The sequence below is a fragment of the Benincasa hispida genome, chromosome 3, assembly GCF_027475165.1.
Source record: "Benincasa hispida cultivar pf3 chromosome 3, pf3_genome.v1.1, whole genome shotgun sequence".
Classification (NCBI taxonomy): Eukaryota; Viridiplantae; Streptophyta; class Magnoliopsida; order Cucurbitales; family Cucurbitaceae; genus Benincasa; species Benincasa hispida.
Window position 1 is genome coordinate 66647034 of NC_143480.1, and position 24034 is coordinate 66671067.

Consider the following 24034-nt stretch of genomic DNA (forward strand, 5'->3'; position numbering starts at 1 on the left):
TAATCCAAGTGTAAGAAATAAAATTTACACAAAAAGGGGAAAAAAATAAAAGAGATGGTGACATTCTAGTACCCCACCAACTTTTGAAGTTCACAAAATGTGAAAATCTTTTCTTTTTTCTTTTTTTTTTTTGGAACAAGAAAACTAGAGACTGGAGATCAATAGACATACCAGGATATCTCAACTAGACTGTCACATCCATGGCACCTTCATCATCTCCCAACCCACTAGTGATCCATTCATCAAAATGGAGAATATACAAAGGGAGAGCTAAAGAAGAGTTCCAAGTCCAAACAAAATGTGAAAATCTTCCAAAGTTAAAAGCTTTCACAAACTACAAGTTCAATGAAAAAGTTAATCAAAGAAGAATTAAAATAGTCAATTTGGGAGGGAGGATGTAAGGCAACCAAGAATAAAAGAAGAACTCAACTCGTGATACGAATATTTTAAGTCAATTGAACTTTATCAGTTAGAACTATATCGCAATAAAAAGAGAAAAAGTAGTTAGTTGAAGAAAAATGAGAATATCACAAAAATGAGAGAGAGTGAGTAAATACAAAATGTACACATACACATACATATATACTTTTATATAAGTAAATGAAATATGGGATTACAAAAGAGGGAAAGAGCTGAAGAATATTTTCTAAGGACACATCATAACCTGCAACAAAAAGAATTTCAATGCAGGCATTTGATTTGTGTTACAATCAAAAGAAAACATGAGGAAAATTTTTAAAAAGCTACACGAAGGAAAGGATGGCTGCCTAACTCACCACTCACTTTTCCCTTTCTGCCCCTATCACCATCACCATCACCGTCATCGACGTCATAGTCATCTATTCTATGAAAGGTCTCCTTTTACCATAATAATATAATGTACAGTTCCTTCTTCTCTAGTTACAAAGATGAGCAAACTGCATTTCACTTCCATCTTGTTTCGCTATGATTCGATTTCCTCCAGAGAAGAAATCAGAACTTGCAAGAAGTTCCCATCCTCTGAAGCTTTGAGCCCACGCATCTCGTCTTGTTGAGTGCTTCAGGTAAAAGCTTCTCAAAACTTTCCAAGAACAGCTCCCAATTGTCCCTACTCATTTTTCCAAACATGATTGCGCCGCTCTCGCTGTGAAGGTTCTGCACCGAGAAACTCTTGCTCTTGATCAAGCTACCATGGTTACTACTTTTCGGAACGATATAGTTACAGTCGATGATGTCATCATTGTGTATGTTTTCATCAGTTTCCATATTGGATAATGTTGTAGTCTTTGATCCAGTTGGATAATCAGGACATGGGAGCTTAGGAACTTTTGGAGGCTTGAGAATTTCAGAAGTCTCTTGGAGTTGAGGATCAGAAACCTCTTTGTTGTGACCATCATATCTGCTTTCATTTTCGAATTTAAACATTTCCAGGTCACTGTTTTCTTGTTTGGTGTCGTGCTCGCCTGAAATGATAATCGGTACAATGGCCATAGCTCGAGCACAAAGGTTCTCTAATGCACTTAAGTTTTCTTCTCCACTGCCAAATTCCCGTGTCATCATTTCGCCAATGTCAGCAAGACAAAGCCCAAAAGCTGCAGCCTTTTTCAGAAAAATGGTGCACAGAATGAGGATTCTAATGGAGGCCTCCCTTATAGCAGGAAGCTCAGATCTTAAGAGTTCTGCATCTTTGAAGGGATCAAGATTGGCAATGTACTCAAGTTCAGTCTCAGAGAAAGGAACCGAGGCCTGAGGCCAGTGAAGCCATTCAAAATACGGATCATCGAGCCACTCAGGAAGGCAAAGTCCATGATCAATTGGCACAAGCTCAACTACCCCAACGTCACAATTTTCATGCCTTTGTCTCTTCTTCACAAGTAAATTGCCTGCATGCCTATCAATATTTAAGAGTCGTATATCAAAAATCCCTATGCGATGAACTGCAGCGACAGAGAAACTAGAGGGACCGAGCTCTCCAGCATCACAATCATGATCTACATAACTCTGGAGTGATGCAATCTTGTGTGGAGTAGCTGGAATCCCGTATGAATTATTATTAACATGGAATCCAACATTAGAGATTTCCACCAAAGCTGTTGGAGGAACACCAACAAAGCCACCGTAGTCGAGCAGATAAGCTGCCAATTCACGGACACCTGTTTCACCAATCCGAACTGAACGCTTCAAACCAGGTTGACCCATCAACCTACCCACAAATCCTTTAGGATTATTGCAGGCAAATGGCTCTTCATCAATAGGCTTTACCACAGCAATGTTAACCCCACTTTCATTACGCAAGATATATGCACCACCTAACCCACTTGACACCGGTACTGGATCAACACCGGATGCCAAAGCATTTGCAGCCTCTTGTATGACACCATGTAGCCTTGTACCACGGCCAACCATGATTTTAATTCTTGGCTTGTAGTCAACTTCTTCTACCAAAGATAGGCAGGGTGTTGAAAAGCTTCGATGTATACAAGCAACTTCAAATGCTTCTCTCAAGGAGTTGACAAAATTGTTTTGGTCGATTTCGCAATTGCTGAAGTCAAGATGGGTATAAGATTGAAGTCTACATCTTTGAGACCGGCAAAATGGCTTAAATTCACGATGTTGATCAACTACAACTGCCATCGTGTACAATTTCATACAGCCAAATGACAATTGTATGCCAATGAAAGAAAAAAATTCACGGTTTTCCCTAAGGATCTGCCTTTCCTGGAAACATCACTCACCCAATCAAAAGTGACAATCTCGAATCAGTCCATTTCACATTTCCAATAAGTTCATTCAGATTCAACTACTAATGACAAGAATCCAATAAAAGAATAAATGTGTGCAGAAAAGTATAATATTGCAAGTATATCTATTTAATGTACTTCTAGAAATCATTGAATGAAACTAATACATAATAATATGAATCTATTCCTGTCATACATTACTGCTTTCCCAATACCCAATTCCCAATTCTCATATCCATGCTATTCATACCATTTTCAAACAAATTTCTATGAGGGCTTCAATGCAACAAATTACCATGGTATATCAATGTACATTTAATAAAATAAATCTCCATATTTGTTAATCAGAAGATGCTCAAACATCAAACAACATTTACAGATACTTAACCCTCAGAAATTGGACATTTGCAGAATTAATTATCAACAGAAAATGTTTTTGACTTCACACCTTAGCATAAAGTTCAAATCCACAAAACAATATTTATTCGATCAAAACAAGAAAATTGAAGAACCGTGGCAGCAAGAAACAATAAGGTGGGTAATTATTAATTTTCTTACCCATTAAGGTCAGATTAAATTGTAAAATATCAGATGCAGCTATGTACTTCATGCATGATTTACAAATGCATGCCGACTTCCACCCAATTTTCTGGAATCCATCACAGCCTGTAGAAAAGTTAGAATCAGAAAATCTAAAAATCATGTAATGAGAATCAAGAAAAAGATTCTTGAGTATTAACAAACCTATTAATCCCACGCCCCTTTGCAACTAAAGTCACCAGAATGGTCTGAAACCAAAACAAAAGAAAAGAAATAATCTCATTCATATTTGGATATCACTTACAAGACTCATCTTTCATATCCCATTTCTCAACAACAACAAAAGACACCATTGGATGCATATGATCATCAGTTATTGTTATAAACTCTCAAGACATATGAAGAAAATGTGAAAAAGAAAATCCTAATCTAACTCTAAATCCATGCCTTGTTCAAATAACTTAAAGATTTTGGTCATCTTGTACACATTGTCCATGATTCAAACTGGGCACAAATAATCCTCACATCCGAGTATCAAAGAAAAAGAATAAGAAAACTGAACTAAATTCGCTTAACACTGCTTGTTCTGCCCATTTTTCTTGCATATTTCATTGCTTGCTACACATATTTTCCATGCAATCAAAAAGAAAATTAATGTTCTCTCATCCAGAAACTCAGTACAAATAGAGATGAAACAGTTGAAAGCAAAACTATAATGTAACTCCAAAAATCTATACTCAATTATCCATCAGACATCCACATATTCCCAGGAACCAAACAGAAAATAAACCGTTCTTCCATCTAGAAACTCAAAAGAGATACATAATGAATACCATAATACAACTTCCAAAATCTACATTTCACCGGTCCTGAAAATCCAACCGTCAAATACACTCATTTTCCTAGAACCAAACAGAAAAAGCAAATTGTTCTTCCATCTAAGAACCCAATAACCATACAAAAACCAAAAAGACAAAATCAAAACCATAACTATTAACCATTCCTGGGTTTCATGCTAAACAGAACAACAAAGACAAACAAACCCTTCTCCCATCTAAACACCCAATAACCATACAAAATCGGAGAAGAGAAGACCAAAGTCATAACCATTAATCATACTTGGGATTCATGCCAAACAGAAGAACAAACCATTCTCTCATCTAAGCACCCAGTAACCATACATTAAACATTCCTGGTATTCATGGGAAACAGAACAACAAACAAACCCTTCTCCCATCTAAGCATCCAATAGCCATACAAAGACGAAAAAGAGAAAATCAAAGTCAGAACTAAAAATCATTGATGGGATTGATGCAGATTGAGCAGGAAATGAAAATGTAAGGGAAGTAAAAGAGAGAAATTACCCTGAACACTGGTTAAGGCATTCAGGGAGACGAACAGGAGAATGGGAGCGCGAGAGAAACCAGTTGGGTCACCGGCGAAATTCAGAAAGAGAGCCCTCCCGCTCCCCTTTGACCAGTATAAAAGAAGAAGAAATTCCTCAACCCCAATGCAGTGCCCAAAAATCCCACAACCCGAGCCCCTTTATCTATCCCCATTTCCCACACTGTTTCTCCCCTCTTCCATCGCCTCCTTTTTTTGGCCATTTTCCAAATTTGGCCGAATTCAGACAGGTTGTTTTTGCTAAACTAAAACTGTCTATAACCAACTTCATAACCCTTCTTCCATTTTTTATTTGTTTTTTTTTTTCCCTTTTGCTTTCTCTTCTCTCTGTCACCCGCTTCCTTCCCTGGCCGGAAGATCCGCTCTTCACAGAGCCTCTGTTTTTTGTTTTCGTTTTCGTTTCCGTTTCCCCCCTTTTCTTTCTTTACGTTGTTTTTTCTAAGTTAAAAATTCATAATGCCATTTTTTTAAAAAAAGAAAAAAAAAATGTTATAAGATCATAAGATTTCTCAACCATTTGATATATATATATATGACTTTTTTTCTATTATATATATAAATTTATAATAAAAGTAAGTTAAAGAGTTTAGGCTAGTAACCATTTGATTTTTACTTTTTAAAATTAAGCATATTTTATTCACATTTCTTACTATGATTTGCATTTTTCTTAAGTAAAATAGTTGAATTTTTAGCCAAATTCGAAAAACAAAAACAATTTTTTGAAAGCTACTTTTTTCCCTCAAAATTTGGCTTGATTTTTTAAACGATTGGTGAAAAGTAGATAACAAAAGAAAAAATTTGGAGGTAGAAGTGATGTTCATAGGCTTAATTTTCAAAAATAAAAAGGTTACTAAACGAGGCATTAATATTTACAGTTTAAATGTTACATATTATACTTATAGTTTGATAATTTTTTTACAAAATATCTCTACCTTAGACATTTTATAAGGGGTTTATCAAATCACAGAAACGATTCATCAGATTTATCAAACTATAAGGACCAAATTGTAGTATTAGAATTATATGGACTAAGTTTTAATTTTCTCTAAACTATGGAGACTAACAACTTCATTCATCTACTCGATTCTTTGAATCTTTAAAAATATATTCATCTATTCGACATAGAAGTGAGTTTTTTAAATAAAATAAAATAAAAGAACGATGCATTAAAATCAGGAAAGGTCTGAACACCAAGTCTCCTCACAAGAAGAGAAAAACGAACCAGGAACCGTAGAAGAATCCTAACATAAATCTTCGGAGAAGGAAGAAAAGGAATTAACAAAACAAACTCTATGATTACCACCACGAGCAAAGTGGTTCATTAGACATAAAATTCAAATTGACAACTGAATATCAGTTTTAGGAAAAATTTAAATTTGTTAGAAACCTATGATATAAAATTTAAAAGTTCACATTTATTATGAGACATAAAACTGAAAAAGTAGAGATTAGTTAGACGCTTTTGAAAGTTTAAGGATTAAATAGATACAAAATCTCAAAAGTTTATCGAATCAAATTTATAATTTAATATTTTTTAAATATCATTTTTTGTGTTTTAAGATTTTGTAATCAAATTTCGGATTTGATAATGTTTTGTAAATATTAGTGTACATTTCAAGTGTTGGGTAAGGTGATAATACTTTGGCACACTCTCTGCCAAGTGGGTTTTTCTTTTAGCTAATTGAGATATGCGATTTTCATGAAAACAAGTCACTCTCCAAATTCCACGTTTTTATGAGAAAGATATCTTATAAGGAAAATTGCAAAACGACGGCGCTTGATGATGTAAGTGTACATCCGCCATAACATCGGACATCGTCCACCATAATGTACATGATCGCCTACCACGACGTCAGCGATTGTCCATCTTTTTTGCATGCACAATAATTTTGTTATTGTCGTATCTTTGTCGATACAATTCCGTTTTAACTAAATGATCACTCGATTTCATATATTTTTTTGTGTTTTTTTTTTATTATGCTCGTAAATTAAACAAAATGCTAAATAATAATAGATATAGATAGTACTATAACATTTAAACTTAGATAAAATTTACTTTTAGAGTAATAAAGTCGAAGATTATTTAAGCTTTTTATTCAGTTTACATGCATAGTTGGAAAGAACACAAAAAAAAACGTATGAAAATGAGTGGTCATTTAGCAAAAACTAAGTTGTATCGACGAAGATATGACCATAACAAAATTGCAAAACCAAAACTGAGTGATCACGTATGCTGATATAAACAATTGCGTACACTAATGTCAACGATCGTGTATGCTGATGTAAGCAATCACGTATGCTGATGTCAGCGATCGCATACTTTTCTGCACAAACAATAATTTTATTTTTCTCGTATCTTTGTCGATACAACTCCATTTTAACTAATTTGTCATTCTTGTCCTAGGATTTTTTGTGTTCTTTCTAACCATACTTATAAAGGAAGCAAAATGTAAAAGCATCCTTAGTTTTAAATGACTTTGAATTTTCGTTTTGTTGTTGTTGGAAGAGAAAAACAAAAGAAACGTAGGTAATGCAAATGAAGAGGGCATTTAATATTGAAGGTAAAAGTGGTATTTCACATACCAAAAAGGTCAATAACAAACAAGTTTTTAAAAAAGAGGTCAATCATAAAAAAAAGTTTTTGATTTTTAAATCATTTTATACCATCTTCCATCTTGTAAAGTACCTTCTCTTTAGAAATAATCATGGTTTTTTTTTATTTTCTTTTTTATAACAAATAGGGCATTTGGGCCGGGTCGAGTCGGGATAACATCTTTAAACTCAATTCTATTCAATAATTTAGAACATGTTCGGTAGAAAAATTTAGATTATGTTTTATGTTATTATACTTGTTCAATGAATATGCATTTGGTAGGTAGTCTGAATTTTGTTCTCGACAATTATTTTCAAATTCTATAATTCAAATCGTGCAAATACTGAAAACAACATTTTTATGTTTTTAATATACCTTGATTTTGAATTCGAAATTTCGGAATGCATAATTTTATTAAAGATAAAAACAATAACAAATATAGTATTTGATGTTATAAACTTAATTATTTTTGTTAAATTAAAATATACATTAGATAATATATTATATATTATATGATATTATAAAATAATAATTATACAAAAAAAATTAACATAAAACAAATTCATAAATTAATTAATAATAATTTATATTTAATCTAATATATAGTGAGTAATTATAATTAATTTTATGATTTATAAATATATTTTTATACACGTTTTGAAAAATTATTTAAATTCAGATTTAATTTTTCAATCTACTACCAAACATTTATTTGTTTTCTTTGAATCCCTAGTTTTCAAAATTTGTTTTCAAATTATCTACTAAATAGATCCATAGTCACTTAACTTTTAATCATGTGTTTATTTGGTCTCTGATATTTTTTAAAAAATCGTTTAATAGATCTTTAAGTTTTCCATTGTATCTAATAGATTCCTAAAATTTTAATTTTGTGTCTAGTAGCTCCTTGACCTATTCAATATTTTTAAAATTTATGGACTTAATAGACATAAAGTTGAAAGTTTAGAGTCGTAGACAGATAATTCAATTTCATATCTTATTTTTAGTTATCTTTTAAAATGTTCAAAAATGTCAATAACTTGTTAGACACAAAATTGAAAGTTCGACATTCTATTAGACATTTTTAAATTTCAAGACTTCTTTAACACAAAATTAAAAGCTCAAAAACCTTTTAAACACATACTTGAAAGTTCCATGGTTAAACTTGTAATTTAATTTATACAATATGATCTCTATTTGCTCAACTAAATTTTCAATTAATGATGATAAATTTTATTAAATAATTCAAAAGTCCAAATATTTACTTAATGTGAATAAGAATGAGATAAAAACAAAAAACAACATTGGAAAAGTTTACATTATGTTTTAAAAAAATCAAATAAAAAAGACGTGCATTATATATAATATATAATTCGACTTTGTATAATAATATTTGTTGGAATAGAAATTAAGTTTAAGTATCGAGTATGTTTGAATTGACTTTATGAAGGCTAAAATAATACTTAAAAGGTCATTCCAAATAAGTCTTAAGAAAAATTAAAATAGACATTCAATCCAAAAGGTCCTAAAATAAATTAAAATGAGGCATTTACCTATTTTTAGGAAATCTCATTTAGTAACATCAAACACCTTAATTACTATTTTAGTTTAAGATGCATGTTATAAATTCAATAAAATAACATTGAAGTGTGTCTTATGTTTAAAGAAAAAAACTCATTTTTTTGTTAGGTTGTTAGATGAAAATTTGGACTTGAAACCGAATACATTGGAAGAATGTATGCACGAAACTCAGTTGGTGAGCGACAGGAACATGGCCCTGAAGTTGGCCTTAGCCGATCTGGGGGTAGTTGGGCCAGGCAAAAAGGAAGCCCAATATGTAATGAACTGTAACGAAAATTGTTATTGTCACACCGTTTCAAGTTATCAATGCAACATGTCATTTAAAGTTCCAAATTTCCATTCAACGTTAGGAATTTATACTTTAACGGTAGTTTTGAAACATGCAAGTTAAAGGCAATATCTAAGGCTTCGTTTGCTAAATGTAAAGTGTTCACACGAGGGTTTATAGAGAAACTTGGTTCATGGAATTTCAACTTTTGTATTTGTATTGACTTCAGTATAGCAAGTACAATTTCTAATATATATTATTTGATACATTTAAAATAAACTTTAATCTTTAAGTTGATTTATCTTCTTGGATGAACGGCCTTTTGGGCTTATTGATCTTCTTGAATGATCGACCTTTGGGTTTGTTGATCTTCTTGAATGATCGGCCTTTGGTCTTGATGATCTTTTTGGATGATTGACCTTTGTGTCTATTGATCTTCTTGAATAATCGGTCTTTGGACTTGTTGATTTTCTTGGATGATCGGCTTTTGATCTTCTTGGATGATCGGCCTTTGGTCTCAATGATTTTCTTAGATGATTCACCTTTGGGTTTGTTGATCTTCTTGGATAATCGGTCTTTGGACTTGTTGATCTTCTTGAATGATCGGCCTTTGAGCTTATTGATCTTCTTGGATGATCGACCTTTGGTCTCGATGATTTTCTTGAATGATTCACCTTTGGGCTTGTTGATCTTCTTGGATGATCGACCTTTGGTCTCGATGATTTTCTTGGATGATTCACCTTTGGGCTTGTTGATCTTCTTGGATGATCAGCCTTTGGGCTTGATGATCTTCTTAGATGATCGGCTTTTGGGCTTGATTATCTTCTTAGATGATCGGCCTTGGACTTGATGATCTTCTTGAATGATCGGCCTTTGGGCTTGATGATCTTCTTAGATGATCGGCCTTGGGTTTGATAATCGGCCTTTGGGCTTGATATAATCGGCCTTTGGGCTTGATGATCTTCTTGGATGATCGGCCTTTGGGGTTGATGATCTTCTTGGATGATCAGCCTTTGGGCTGATGTTCTACTTAGATGATCAACTTTTTAGCTTGTTGATCTTCTTGGATGATTGGCCTTTGGGCTTAATGATCTTCTTGGATGATTAGTGTTCGCATGAGGCTTCTGGAGAAACTTGTTTCGTGGAGTTGAACTTGAGTTGGTGTTGATGTTGATGTTGATTTGATGTGATGTGGTTCGATCTCTTGTATTTGATCTTTTAATTCTCTGAATGTATACGCTTGATGTATAGAAGTGGAGAGTATGGATGTTCTTGAGCTTGAAGTCTTAGAAGAATGCTTGTATCTTAGTGTGGTTAGAATGTTTCTATCTCCAAAGGACTTTCGTCTCTAAATGTGGTCAACTTCAAGAGTTTGGGCATGTCTAAGTGTGGTCAACTTCAGGAGTTTAGGCGTCTTTTGATTGTTAAGAGCTCCTCTATTTATAGAGTTCTCAGGTGGGCTTGGTTGGTCTATGGGCTTAGCCCTTGGGCCCAATTAGTTGGACTTGAGCTTAGTTGGTCCATAGGCCTGACCTTTGGGCCAAACACGTGGCGTCATCAGAATTTATCTTCAACTTCAATTTGAGACACGTGTCTACTCCTAATTGGTCCAAAATTTGACGATTTGAAATTTTGTCATTAATTTAGTAAATAACGTTACAATTTGTTACCGGTTCAAAATTTCTCCTTCAACATAAAGAATTGAGAAGAATCAAATATAAATTTTAAAAACACAAAAGTAACGAAAAACATTATCAAATCAAGGTTTAGGGATCAAATTTAATAGGTGCGCAAACCTTTGCCCAAAAAAAAATATGGATAAAAAAGGTTCATGGATGTGATTGCGACATTTCATTTCATATTTTGGCGATGGTTATTATTTTCTTGCTTATTAAGGATTTTGTGTGAGTTTTATTCAAATCCCAACATTTCTTTCAACCATTTAAATGATCGGGCACATAATTTATTCCAAAATTCATATATTATCCAATAGAATATTGACAAAAATGGATGTCGATAGATTTTTTTTGAAAAAATTATAAAATAAAAATTCATAAGAATAGGTATATTGATATCACCTTAAGCATGTCATCTTACTCAGCTTACCTCGAGTTCATTGTATGGTTTAATATGTTTAAATGATGATTTTATAGGTATCAAGCAAACGAAAGGTAGATTCAAGAGTTAGGATGAAAATCAAGCTTAAATGGAGCATTTGGAGCTAAAGCAAAGCATCTAGGTCAAAGAAAAAGTCAAAAAGACAAGTTTGCTCCAAAAGACCTAGTGTCGCAGTGCTAGGGAATTGTCGTTGAAGGCAGTTGCTGTGTGTAACGGTCATGCTTGTCCAGGGCCTGTTGCCCATGGCCGCATCCCAAACCAACCCCCTTCTAGCATACTTTCATATTCTGTATTGTATTAGTTTAGTTAGCTTGCTTTCTTTACATTTTCATTGTAAGTGACCACTCGCCCTTTTGCATATGCAAGGGCGCCAGTTGGCTTTTTGTTCAGAATGCACTATATGGGGATAAGACTAACCATCACTTCCTCATACCCGGAGTAGTACTCTATAAAGCCGTTGTTGTTGCTTATTGCTTTCTAGTCTACTACAATCTTTCTTTCTTTATACACACTCTCAAATCTTCTTACGAAAACCTTTTCTCTAAACCCGTTTTCTAAAACCGTTTTCCCTAAAACGGGGGTGGAGGTTGCAAGAGGCACTCGGTGTGCCATCGGCAGTCCGTATTCGAGTTGGCTGGCTTGTTCGTGAGCGGGAACAAGTGCCGCACAATCGCTAAGAGAAGCTTCCGAAAGAGCGATTGTGACAGTTGGTATCAGAGCCAAGTTGGCTTATAAAGGGAAGATCAGTGATCATGTCGACGACGAAGAACCTGAACAAGTCCCATGTGGACAGATTGGTAGAGGTGGAAGAACAAATGCTCTACCTGAGAGAGGTCCCGGATAATGTTCGTTTCCTTGAGACTCGGCTACAAGAAGTTGCCGAGAAAGCCGATGGAATTGATGCGGTGGTAGGCCGCCTAGACGGATTACCCGTCAGAGAATTGATGATGAGGGTAGAGACCCTCGAGACCAAAACAGTACGGTCCGGCAGCTTTGAACGAGGTGATAGCTCCTCGGGCTCTATTGCCCACATAGAGGAGCGTGTCGAAGAGCTGGACAGCTCCCAAAAAGCAATACTTCAGATGGTAACCGATTTATCTGAAGACTTTCGATCGGCCCTGGATGTCGTCAGAGCCGAGATAGTGGATGTGAGTGCTAGGGTGAATCTCACCATCCGAGCGGTCGGGAACCAAGCCCCACCTGGGGGAGCCATGGCAGTGAGTCGAATAAAAATCCCAGAACCGAAACCCTTCTGTGGGGTGCGGGAAGCGAAAGCCCTGGAAAATTTTATCTTCGACCTTGAGCAATACTTCAAGGCGACGAACACAGTGACTAAAGAGTCGAAAGTCACAATAGCAACGATGCATCTAATTGAAGATGCGAAACTGTGGTGGAGATCACGATTTACAAACATACAGGAAGGACGTTGCACGATTGATACTTGGGATAGATTGAAACAAGAGCTTCGTTCGCAATTCTTCCCTGAAAATGTCGAGATCTTGGCTCGACGAAAACTCCGAGAGCTAAAGCAAACAGGTAACATCAGGGACTACGTAAAACAGTTTGCAGGACTCATGTTGGACATACGAGATATGTCTGAAAAAGACAAGATCTTTTGCTTTGTGGAGGGGCTGAAACCGTGGGCGAAATCAAAACTATATGAACAGATGGTACAGGATCTCGCCTCTGCCTATGCGGCAGCTGAACGGCTATACGACCTTAGCACTGACTCACAAGATGTGGGGAAGCAATCAACTTCCCCAAATGGGGGAAACAGAAATAGCCGTTCTAGTCCTCCCATACCTGGGGGAGGAGACAAGAACACAGGGGGGGGACCATAAATCATCCCAAACGAGATCGGGACACAATTGGCGGGGGCCGCCACAACAGCATAACAATTACAATCGCCCCCTGTCTTGTTTCATATGTAGAGGGCCACACAGGGCGCAAGAGTGTCCAAATCAAACTGCGTTCAGTGCTTTTCAAGCCACATTAGCCTCTACCTCCGAAGACGAGGCTGAACTAGAGGAGACGGTAACCGAGCCAGCGGCAGAAATTGAGAATCCCAGGATGGGAGCATTGACATTCCTATCTGCACTCCAGAAGAATATGGGAAAGGCGACGGAGCCACTAGAGAAAGGTCTCATGTATGTGGACGCTTGGGTCAACCAAAGATCGGCCAAAACCACTATGGTTGACTCTGGGGCTACCCATAACTTCATGGCTGAGACGGAAGCTCGCCGCCTGAACTTGAATTGGGAAAGAGATGCAGGGAGGATGAAAGCTGTGAATTCCGCAGCCCTACCGATTACGAGGATAGCGAAGAGAACTCCGGTAAAGTTAGGAGACTGGAAGGGCTTCGTTGACTTCGTGATTGTCAAGATGGATGATTTCGATGTGGTACTGGGGATGGAATTCCTACTTGAACATAAAGTCATACCAGTGCCCCTCGCCAAATGCTTAGTCATTACCGGATCTTCACCGACCGTAGTCCAAGCCAGTATCAAGCGGCCAAATGGAGTGAGAATGATCTCAGCCCTCCAATTGAAGAGGGGCCTGGCCCACGACGAACCCACGTTCATGGCCATCCCGATAGAATCGGTTGAGTCCACTGAAGAGGATATCCCTCAAGACGTCCTATTTGTCTCGGAAGAGTATCGGGACGTCATGCCAAAAAGCCTGCCCAAGTCCTTACCCCCACGAAGGGGGATTGACCGTGAGATTGAGTTGTTGCCAGGGGCAAAACCGCCTGCCAAAAATGCATATCGGATGGTCCCGCCATAATTGGTTGAGCGTCAGAAACAGTCAGACGAGTTGTTAGATATGGCTCAGTTCAGCTTCAATAGCCAGCAGAGTTCCGCGACCGGAAAAACGCCCTTCGAAGTGTGCGGCAGGCAGCCACTCAGGCCACACTTGGTGGACCACCCTTATGCAGGCAAAAGTCCTCAGGCACATAACTACACTAAAGAGTGGAGCAAAACCTCTGAGATAGCTCGCGCTTACCTAGAAGAAGCATCGAGGAGGATGAAGAAGTGGGCTGGTAAGAAGCGGAGGGCCCTTGAGTTTCAAGCTGGGGACAAGGTCCTGATCAAGCTACGACCGGAACAGTTTCTTTTCCGAAGTCAGAGAGACCAACGGCTAGTAAGGAAATATGAAGGTCCAGTGGAGGTAATTGAGAAGGTCGGGAGAACCTCATATAGGGTTCAGTTACCTTCATGGATGAAGATTCATCCTGTCGTCCATCTGAGTATCCTGAAGCCCTATCATCCCGATCTCGAGGATGAACAGAGAAACATGCTAAGGCGCCCACCGGTCACGATGAAGAGTTCTACTGAGAAAGAAGTTGCACAAATCCTGGATAAACGTACGCGCCGTATTGGAAGACCCAGATGAGAACTGACAGAGTTCTTAGTGAAATGGAAGGATCTCCCCGACGAAGAGATCAGTGGGGAGCGGGCCGAAGACTTGAAGAATGCAGCTTCAGCCATCGCAGGTTTTGAACAAGGTCGGTTGACGGGGACGTCAACCAATTAAGTGGGGGAGAATGTAACGGTCATGCTTGTCCAGGGCCTGTTGCCCATGGCCGCATGCCCAATCCAACCCCCTTCTAGCATACTTTCATATCCTGTATTGTATTAGTTTAGTTAGCTTGCTTTCTTTACATTTTCATTGTAAGTGACCACTCGCCCTTTTGCATATGCAAGGGCGCCAGTTGGCTTTTTGTTCAGAATGCACTATATGGGGATAAGACTAACCATCATTTCCTCATACCCGGAGTAGTACTCTATAAAGTCGTTGTTGTTGCTTATTGCTTTCTAGTCTACTACAATCTTTCTTTCTTTATACACACTCTCAAATCTTCTTACGAAAACCTTTTCTCTAAACCCGTTTTCTAAAACCGTTTTCCCTAAAACGGGGGTGGAGGTTGCAAGAGGCACTCGATGTGCCATCGGCAGTCCGTATTCGAGTTGGCTGGCTTGTTCGTGAGCGGGAACAAGTGCCACACAATCGCTAAGAGAAGCTTCCGAAAGAGCGATTGTGACACTGTGCAAAGGGATGGCATTGCGGCATTGCGACACTGTTATTTATAAAAAGAAGAGATTTTTGTCCATAATAACCTAGTGCCATGACGCTAGTCTACAGCGTCCCAACACTACAATTGTCTATAAATAAAACTTTAGAGCATTAGGTCAAGATCATTCCCCATTCTACATCCAACCCTCAGCCTCCCTTCACCATTTTCTCTGTATTTTGTTTACTTTCATGATGTGAAGACTTATCTTGGCCATTAAAAGTTCGATCTCAATATTTAGGGGTGAAGTAAGTACTCTCTTGCTTAGGTTGAGGAAGAAACCCAATGTATTAAGTTGTGAGGACTTGTATTTTAAAATATTATCTTATGATTGTTTGTGATTCTTGAATGTGTTTAGTTGGTTAAGTTCAAGAATAAAGTTAGACTATTGAATTGGTCTTTAGTAACTAATAATCTTAGCTTTTTCCTTAATCTTAATGCGAGTGTGAGATGTTTATGGCGCGTGTTCTCGATTCATCAAGCACTTAGTTTAGTTAAGCATCTTAATTAATATCCTAGGACGTTTGTCGCGGCATTACCAAGCAAGTTGACTAAACACTTACATGATTTTGATGATTACTTTAAGTGTCCAATAAACAACTAAATATATGGGTAGATCCGATACCTCTAAGCTACACTTTTCGCATTGATATGTTTTGTTTCAACTCATGCCTTTACTTTTCATGCTATTTACTTTCCTTGCTCAAACAAACAATCACAAACCCCCTCCATTACCTTCAAAACTTTAATTCTTGATTAGAAATTAGAAGAAAACATAGCTCCATGTGGCTGTGGATCAACCTAGCCTACTAATACTATAATTTTGGTTAAGTTTAAAGTTTATAAATTTATTTGACACCCTATTCATCCTTCATCATATGTATGTATGTATCCTTTCTTGTACAAATATTAGGTCTATTTTAGTGATTTTGTTGATACTTTTGTTAAAATTCATTCATGAATCTATGAATATTTGAAAATGTTGACATGTTGATGAAAATTTAATACTTGAAGGAAAATATCCTCTAGAAACTTTCATTTATCTAGACAACTTCACCATTCCAACGAAATTAATTTGCACGTTTTATTGTGCCTGCCTTTTAAATTTTTCTTTTTTTTTTTTTTTTAAATCACTACATTCAACCTTAGAGCATCAAAGGCTATTGTTTCAAAAGAGATATAATGCAGAAAGGATTGGTAAAATACTATAACAGCAATGATACAACACAAAAACAGAAGATTTAATTTCCTTTTATTGAGCAATCTTAGAAGAAGCATGCTTGCTTATACAACATTCATAGAAGCTATTGGCTATCGTTTCATCGCTGTCTCGCGTCGTTTTATTGTACAAGTGGGAAAACTTACCTCAAAAGCTGTTCACAATTCAAAGCATGCATTTATATGACTGCAAATGTCTCCTTTTGTGGTATTCCATTAGACTTTGTTGCTAAAGAAATCTTTTCTTTGTTAGCTTCAGCATCTACAGATTCTGGTTTTGATGTTGCCTTGGTTTCATCATGAGGAACTGATCTCCCACTCTCCAGGGAAAGGCCTTTGATGGTTGCTTGGAGTTCTTTATCCTTCATTAGAGATTCTAATGTCACATGACTGCCTGAAAACAAATATAAAACAATGATTTCAAGACATTTGTGGTGAAACCGATACAATACAGTTTCAGACGTTTCTTTTCTTTTTCATTTTTCTTTTCCAACAAACATGAAATATGAAGATATGCTTACGAAATCTCCAATAGTGCTTTGGATTTGTAGGGTCGTTGATCGTCTCCTCTTTTGCAGGTCGTGTTGTGTATTCCTCTTTCAATGCTAACAAATCCTGACATCGATGTAAAGGATGAAAATAAACTTTACGAAAACTTGTGACAGTCTAACTTAAAAATGGTAATGGACTATCATTTGGATGCCAAAGGACATCCGAAAGTAAGGAGAGACATTTTAAAAAACGTATGTCATTTGTTACTCAACTCAATCCTAATCGTTTGAAATGTAAATCTCCTGATATTGCAAACCAAAAAAGGTTAGGACTGTCCCGTCACCTGCAGTGGGAAGATAGCCCACATTGATGGAGCTTCAAAATGCTGTTTTATGATGAAATGTGCAATCTCTGGAATACATTGGCTAGGTGGCAATATATCAGATTCTATAATGTTCTTCATAAACCGCCGTCTTCTTTCTTCATCTTCCTCCCACCAAGCACGCAAAGTCGAGCAGTCATGGCAGGATGGAGCACACACCTAAAACATGTTCCCATGCTTAGACAATCCAAAGTTTGTCATCATTTTGGAAGAATTCTTTGAACTTATCAAATAGTAAAGGTAAAATGTATGCCATCTAGAAGGAATTTGAAAGCAACGTGCAACTTACTGAAAATAAGTACATTCATAAATTTTGTCAGGAAATCGCTACTTTTCCATTATACTAAGGGTTTGATAGTTTGCTCCTTAGTCATGAAAGGCAGATGAAACTATTTTGGTCCTGTTATAGAGTCCAGTTTTTAAGATTATGAGAACCATTACACTTTTTCTCTTTCACTTACCTTGGACTTGAAGCATATAAGTTCAGTTGGAAATAGACTTCTTTTCTATAAATATGTTTCATATTTGCATTCCTTCCTCCTCATGGGAGAAAAATTCAGTCAATTTAAAAATGGGAAAAAAAATGGTATGCAAGGGCTTACAGTCATGTAGCTATATTGAGAAGGTATCCCAAACTCTAGATCAGGTTCATTCGGCATCCGTTGAATGCGTAAGCCAATTAATCCCAACTCCTCCATAACCTGCATCCAAATCGAGAATAAGGTTAGACACCACATACATTGACGACCTTTTTATACTTGTTCATTATGAGTGAGTTTACGATGATTTTTTAGGATAAAAAGTGTTTTTGGCTCATTAAAACTATTCTTTTCAAAAAAAATTAAGTGTTTGGTTTAATAATCAAAAGTTGTTTTGAAAGAACTAAAAATGATTTCACGAGAAGCACTTAACTGGTGCTTCTTCCAAAAGTACGTGTAGAAGTGTTTTTTTAACTCAAAAGTAAATTTTCTTCCAAAAAGTACTTCTGCCTATTCACCCCAAGGTTTATGCCATGCAAATATTGCGTACGTGCATTTTAAAAAGAGGATTAGTTATAATTTAGTCATACAGGATGAACACATGAAGGAATGAGGCCCAGATCTTCTCCACAAGCCAGCATGTCAGAAGAGTCAAGGAGAACAGGCAGGGTCTTTAAAGCATTTTTCCGCCAAAGATCCTCTTGCCGATGGAAGTAGTAATCATAGTATAATCTTTTAAGAACATCCTTACTGCGTCGTGCACGAAAAGAAAAATGATTAAAATCTTGAAACAAACAGCAACTTCAGATCCAAAAGGAGGAAGAAATTTTAGAAAGATAACATCTTAAAGGACAACGGTTAAAACTTCATTTCTAAATAAAATGCGTGAAAGGAGATTTTAAGAATAGGTCTCCAATATGATAGAACCCAAATATATTGTAATATATACGGTAACCAAAATACAAGATAAACTAAATAATTTGAGGTACTTGGTTCCTCCCCTTTTGAGATCACACTCAAGCCCTAAATCCCTCACCAAAATATTGTCCAACCTTCTCATTCCCCTCCCCCTCTATTTATAACCGAGTATAACAAACTCTCTAACCATTTACTAATATACCTTTAATACTCTAATAATACCATACCATTCCTATCACAATGAAATTACTATAGGGAAGAAAAACTGCAACCTGTGACCATCCAAATCATTAAAGCTAGAAGTATCTTCAAGATTGAAACGTGGATAGAAACTTCTTGGATTCTCTGGGTCTTTGATAAGAACTATGTTCTGCAAAGAACAAACAGAAACTGAAGGCCCTGTTCTGTATAGAAATGAGAAGTACAATCAAATCTAGAGGGCCCTAAAAGAAACCATGGCACAAAAAAAATTGAGCAAAAGGTTGATTATTTTCCATAAACCCACACAAACATAGGCCTTCTTTATTGTAATATCTTCTTGCCTGTATAAGATCAAAAAGACTGCGTCGTATCTGGTCTGGGTTTTGCAAGTGTGTTTCTTCAACAAGTGACTTCAGTTTGGAAGCGATTTTTTTCTCTGTGTTACATTCCTCCTTGAACTGAAAAGGAGAAACAAATGCTCAACACATTTATGACTCAAAATACCCAGATAAGACTTAAGAGATATGATTAGAGCAGAAGTAAAAAAAACAAAAAAAACAAAAACAAAGCAAAACAAAACAAAGCGATGTATAACGAAATTTTCAATTCAAGGGGGAAATAAATGTTCATAAGTTTTCACTTGTATTGAAAATATCAAGATCAATTCAATGGAACTTTTACTCTGGTTTTTGCACTCGTTTATAATTACAATTGACAATTGTTCTATAGATCAAGACCTGTCTCGTATTCAAAACAGGAATTTGTCCACTAGATATGGTTTCAGAATCACTAATAGTAAAGTTCTTAATTCTACATTCTGATTTTTTTAAAAAAATTCTAAGATGAATACATAAATGCCTAATTTCAACCCGATGTGAAGAAATGAAACCGCATTAAACTAATAATTAACTGAATAGTTTTGTCTGTTAACTGAATAGATTTTTCTATTTGACAAGGATGCCATGCTGTTCTCATAGGATAGGATATACCATGGACAACTGAAGGTCAAATTTTATGTAACAAACACCATAATTATCACCTCATAAAAGTTCTTCCGATACTCATTCAGAAAGTGTGACGCAATAAATCCCCATGCAGCTCCAAATTTATCCTAAAAAAAAAAAGGAACACCGTACTTCAGGGCATCAGAATCAAAAAAATGCTTTTCAAGATTGCCAAGTAGATTCATGTGTAGCTACCTGTAAAAATTCAGCCTTGATATATGGATGACTCAAGCGATCAAAGTCCCATATTCCCTCTCTTTCGAGCTCTTCCTGTGGAGGAGAAATTCTTTTTTACAAAATTTTGCACAACCATTCACATTTAAAATAGAAACGTTTGATTCTGAAATGACCAAACGTACCTGGCTTAACGGAATAGAAGGGCGGAATTTTCCAACTAAACCAGTCATAGCGTGTTCTGGAAGCTCCCAAATTCGAAAGAAGCCCAATATATGATCAATTCTGTAAGCTGTGAAGTAGTTTGACATCTACAATTCAAGCATGAAAGTTAAATATGAATAAGGTTAATACAAGGCGAACAAGGTTTAAGGATACACAATAAAAAGTTCCTGAATTTTAGCAAAACCTGAGTTAAACGAGCACGCCACCAAGCATAGTTATCTTTTGACATCTCCTCCCAGTTGTATGTTGGAAATCCCCAATTTTGCCCATTTTTGTCAAAGTAATCTGGAGGTGCTCCAGTTGACGTGTTCATACGGAACAAAGTAGGGTAAACCCAGGTATCTACACTGTTCCTATCAACACCAATTGGAAGATCTCCTTTCAATATCACTCCTTTCTTTCTTCCATAATTTGCTGCCTCTGATAACTGTCAATTAATAATGTCACCAACCAATGAGAATACAGAAGACATCTTCCAACCCATTTAATCACAGAAGCAATTAACGGAACTTATAATTATTGACTTTAAGTACCTGTTGGTGCAAATGATATTGAATATAATAGTGGAAGCAGATGACTTCATAATGCAAGCTGTCCTTTGAGATAAGCTTCTCGAGCTGTGAAAGAACAGGCAATGAACTTAGAATATATACATGCAAGATGAATTTAATTCTTTGGGAGGTTGTATATATTAAGAAACAAGCATTAATCCTAAGACATTCAAACTCTAATTTCAAACAAAAGGAAATGATGGAGATCATAACCTTGTCTTTTGAAAATTGAGAGAAACGACCCCATTGGCTGTGATCTGATGTTTCGAAGAAGTCCCGCAGAAAACAGAATGCAGCATAGGGTTTTAACCATTCCTTTAAGCAATTCAAATAGAAATGAGAACAATATTATACTAATAAAATGTGACTTTTATTGGAAGTCAGATAACCACCTAATATTTATCAGTTTCAATATATTAATCATTATAGGAAGAGGTATCAAAACTATGCAAAGCTTCAGTTTCACTACTGATAAGTAAATTTTTCAGGAGAGAAGCAAACTTCAAACCTCATTTTCAGAAAGATATTTCTGAAAGGAACTGGAATTCAGTATTGAATCTTTCTCTCTAGCAAAAATTTTCTGTGCAAGTGTAAGCTTAGCAGCCATAGTAGCCTCATAATCTACATCCTGCATAGATCCAGAATTTAACGTGTAACTAGAATGTAGGATAACATAATTATAGACCAAGCAAGCATTTTAATTTCTGCCATAATCTTTGTATTTCTTTACCAAACAATCCACAAAAAGAGAGCAGATGCGAAATCAGGATTTAATCATTTTTTTCAAATAACTCTGTAGACGAAAAAGAATGAAAATACCAAGGATATGGATAACTAATTAGAATGCTGTTCTGTCTCCTAGTACTGTAACAAGCAAGCACAAAAGAAGAAAAAAATAAGCATGAGCACTACCTTTCCATCCAGTTCAACTTTTGCCTTTTGAATCTCCAGCTGCAAAGACCCCCATAGACCCCCCCCCCCAAAAAAAAAGGAAATATGTAAAAAACTAGAAATATATAAGTTAATAGGTAAAGATAACAGATTAATTAGCAAAACATGAAATAATTCTAACAAAAAAGAAAGGTATACCTTGATATCCTCTGGAATATTATCTGAAAGTGCTTGGACTCTCAAGTACAATGGATGCAGGGCAAAGACAGAGAGGGAGCTGCAAAAGGCCAATCGAATAACCACTACGGCATAAATTAATGTACCGAACCATAACTTCTCGAGATAAAAACTTTTTAAGGTAGATAAGTACTGAACATAGAAGTTGAAGTAAACTGACAAAAGAAACAAAGAAAATTATGAAGAAATCAGGAAGTTTGTCCGTGTGAAATGGCGGATCTAGGTAACATACTTTGAAGAGCCAAACTTAGATAATAAGGCTGAGAGCCAACAAACTAAGTTATAAAAGTATAGACACAAATGCACAACACTAACTATGTTTGCATTTAATAATAGTATTTTATTATATAAACCTAAGACAGTAGCACATTTAATATAATTTAGAACAACATTACAAAATAACAGCTATGATTCCAAAAAGAGTAAAAATCAAATACATAAACTAGTGGTAACAATTATTCAATGTAAAGCTTGACCACTGATCAATATGATTGTAGTTAATCGATATCTAAGAGAATAATCATTAATTTGTGTTAATTAGTGATTATCACATGAAATAAAATTTCATTGGTTACATTTATTTATGTTACTGATGATTTAAAGTTTTAGAAAACAGTTATATTTGTAATTATTTTTTGAAAACAAAAAAGTTATATAATTTGTAATTAATTTTCAGAATAATACATAATTATAAAAAAATTCAAGAACAAAGCAACCCATTAAAATTTTCAAAAAGTTCCCAACAAAAAATCATTAATCATTTTGTTTAATCCAGTTTTAAAACAAAACTTACTAATACATTAATTATGACCATAAATTTTTCAAAAGGATCTGAAAGACAATACATACCTATCAATACATATGCATACATATTTATACACAAGTATGTGCATACATTTCGAAAAACAATTCTAGCGCCACCTAAATCTGCCCATGTCAGTTATGTTGGAACTTTCTAAAGAAGGAAAGTAACAATGGGATACTTGTCTCATTCATCAGGCTCTAAGAAAATTGAAAAACCACACATTTTGATAGGTAAAATGTTGAACAAATCCAGATACTGTGCAGCAAATAAAAACTAAAGATAGATAAAAATAGCAGGTACAACCAACTGTACTTTTCTAGTTATAAATACGAAAAGGTGCATGATCCCGCGAATTACTTCTGACAAAATGAAGAAATCATATATGCCCAATGTACCTGCTGCAATATGATGCGTTAAACGAATTCAAGTGTTACGACACATGCTTTTTAGTCTATCTACTATCACCGGTACAATAATGAAGATTGGACGATATGACCTTAGATCCAGCATTGAAACTACATCCTACCTGTAAGGATATGAGTCCCACCACATTCCATGGACAGATGTATCATTAACAGGCAGAAGTTGAACTAAATGGTGACCAGACTCCACAGCCCAGTCAACAAGTAATTTCAAGTCAAGAAACTCGCCAACTCCAAGATCATCTTCTGATCTAACAGAGAACATGGGGATTGCAACACCAGAACCACGCCAAGGAACATCCTGGATACAAGAAATTTGTGAACTAATTTTCTAAAGAACCAACTAACCATCATTCGTCAAAAGAAATTTCTTCACAATAGCTTACTCGCAACATGCCATCTGAAAGTAAAATATGTCTTGGTGGAACATTTGAAGCATCAAGGAGAAGGTCCCGGTTTTGCCCAAATTCTGAAGAAACGACTCCTGCCTTTCCATATTTGCAATACTTGTACGTGAAACTATTGTTAAGGAAGAGAGAGGGGAAAGAGAAAGGACTTAAAATGACGTAAATGTAAGCATAGACAGTTATTCCAATTGTAAAAGAAAACAACACAAAAGGATATTTTAAGGGGAAATGGCTGTATTGCAAGATGCAGTCTCCATGCCAGATTGAGTCACCCGCATAGCTAAGTCTAATCCCATTCTGTACCTTCCATTGTCCTAACTTCGGAGAGCTACCAA

General features: G+C 35.9%; 2 protein-coding genes across 3 annotated transcripts; both read right to left on the minus strand.

Annotated features, from left to right (window-relative positions):
- Positions 1 to 563: 563 nt before the first annotated feature.
- LOC120072879 (phosphatidylinositol 4-kinase gamma 8-like) lies at positions 564 to 5075 on the minus strand. 2 transcript variants are annotated; one of them, XM_039025403.2, is made up of 4 exons: positions 4625 to 5075; positions 3465 to 3508; positions 3279 to 3386; positions 564 to 2697 (listed from the first exon to the last, which is right to left on the minus strand). In XM_039025403.2, exon 4 carries the CDS (start codon positions 2626 to 2628, stop codon positions 973 to 975), a length of 1656 nt encoding a protein of 551 aa, XP_038881331.1. In that variant the 5' UTR covers positions 2629 to 2697; positions 3279 to 3386; positions 3465 to 3508; positions 4625 to 5075; the 3' UTR covers positions 564 to 972. The 2 variants fall into 2 exon arrangements, with proteins under 2 accessions (XP_038881331.1, XP_038881332.1); XM_039025404.2 differs by lacking the exon at positions 3465 to 3508.
- An 11438-nt stretch (positions 5076 to 16513) lies between these two features.
- Positions 16514 to 24028, minus strand: DPE2 (disproportionating enzyme 2). Its single transcript, XM_090312373.1, has 19 exons — positions 23917 to 24028; positions 23679 to 23805; positions 23397 to 23593; positions 22027 to 22105; positions 21850 to 21888; positions 21446 to 21565; positions 21151 to 21252; positions 20920 to 21003; positions 20571 to 20813; positions 20347 to 20472; positions 20183 to 20257; positions 20023 to 20094; positions 19325 to 19441; positions 19055 to 19152; positions 18455 to 18614; positions 17988 to 18086; positions 17347 to 17544; positions 17033 to 17126; positions 16514 to 16905 (listed from the first exon to the last, which is right to left on the minus strand). Exons 2-19 carry the CDS (start codon positions 23685 to 23687, stop codon positions 16691 to 16693), a joined length of 2127 nt encoding a protein of 708 aa, XP_090168499.1. The 5' UTR covers positions 23688 to 23805; positions 23917 to 24028; the 3' UTR covers positions 16514 to 16690.
- Between the last annotated feature and the right edge of the window lie 6 nt (positions 24029 to 24034).

What these genes read in the sequence shown, in the direction of transcription:
- LOC120072879 (XM_039025404.2), bottom strand. Translation starts at nt 2,628, where the DNA reads ATGAAATTGTACACGATGGCAGTTGTAGTTGATCAACATCGTGAATTT.
- DPE2 (XM_090312373.1), bottom strand. An exon ending in AAGTTGAACTGGATGGAAAG is followed by an intron (nt 21,566 to 21,849) that starts GTAGTGCTCATG and finishes GGATCTATGCAG; the next exon opens with GATGTAGATTATGAGGCTAC. An exon ending in CTCAATATAGCTACATGACT is followed by an intron (nt 17,545 to 17,987) that starts GTAAGCCCTTGC and finishes AACATGTTTTAG; the next exon opens with GTGTGTGCTCCATCCTGCCA.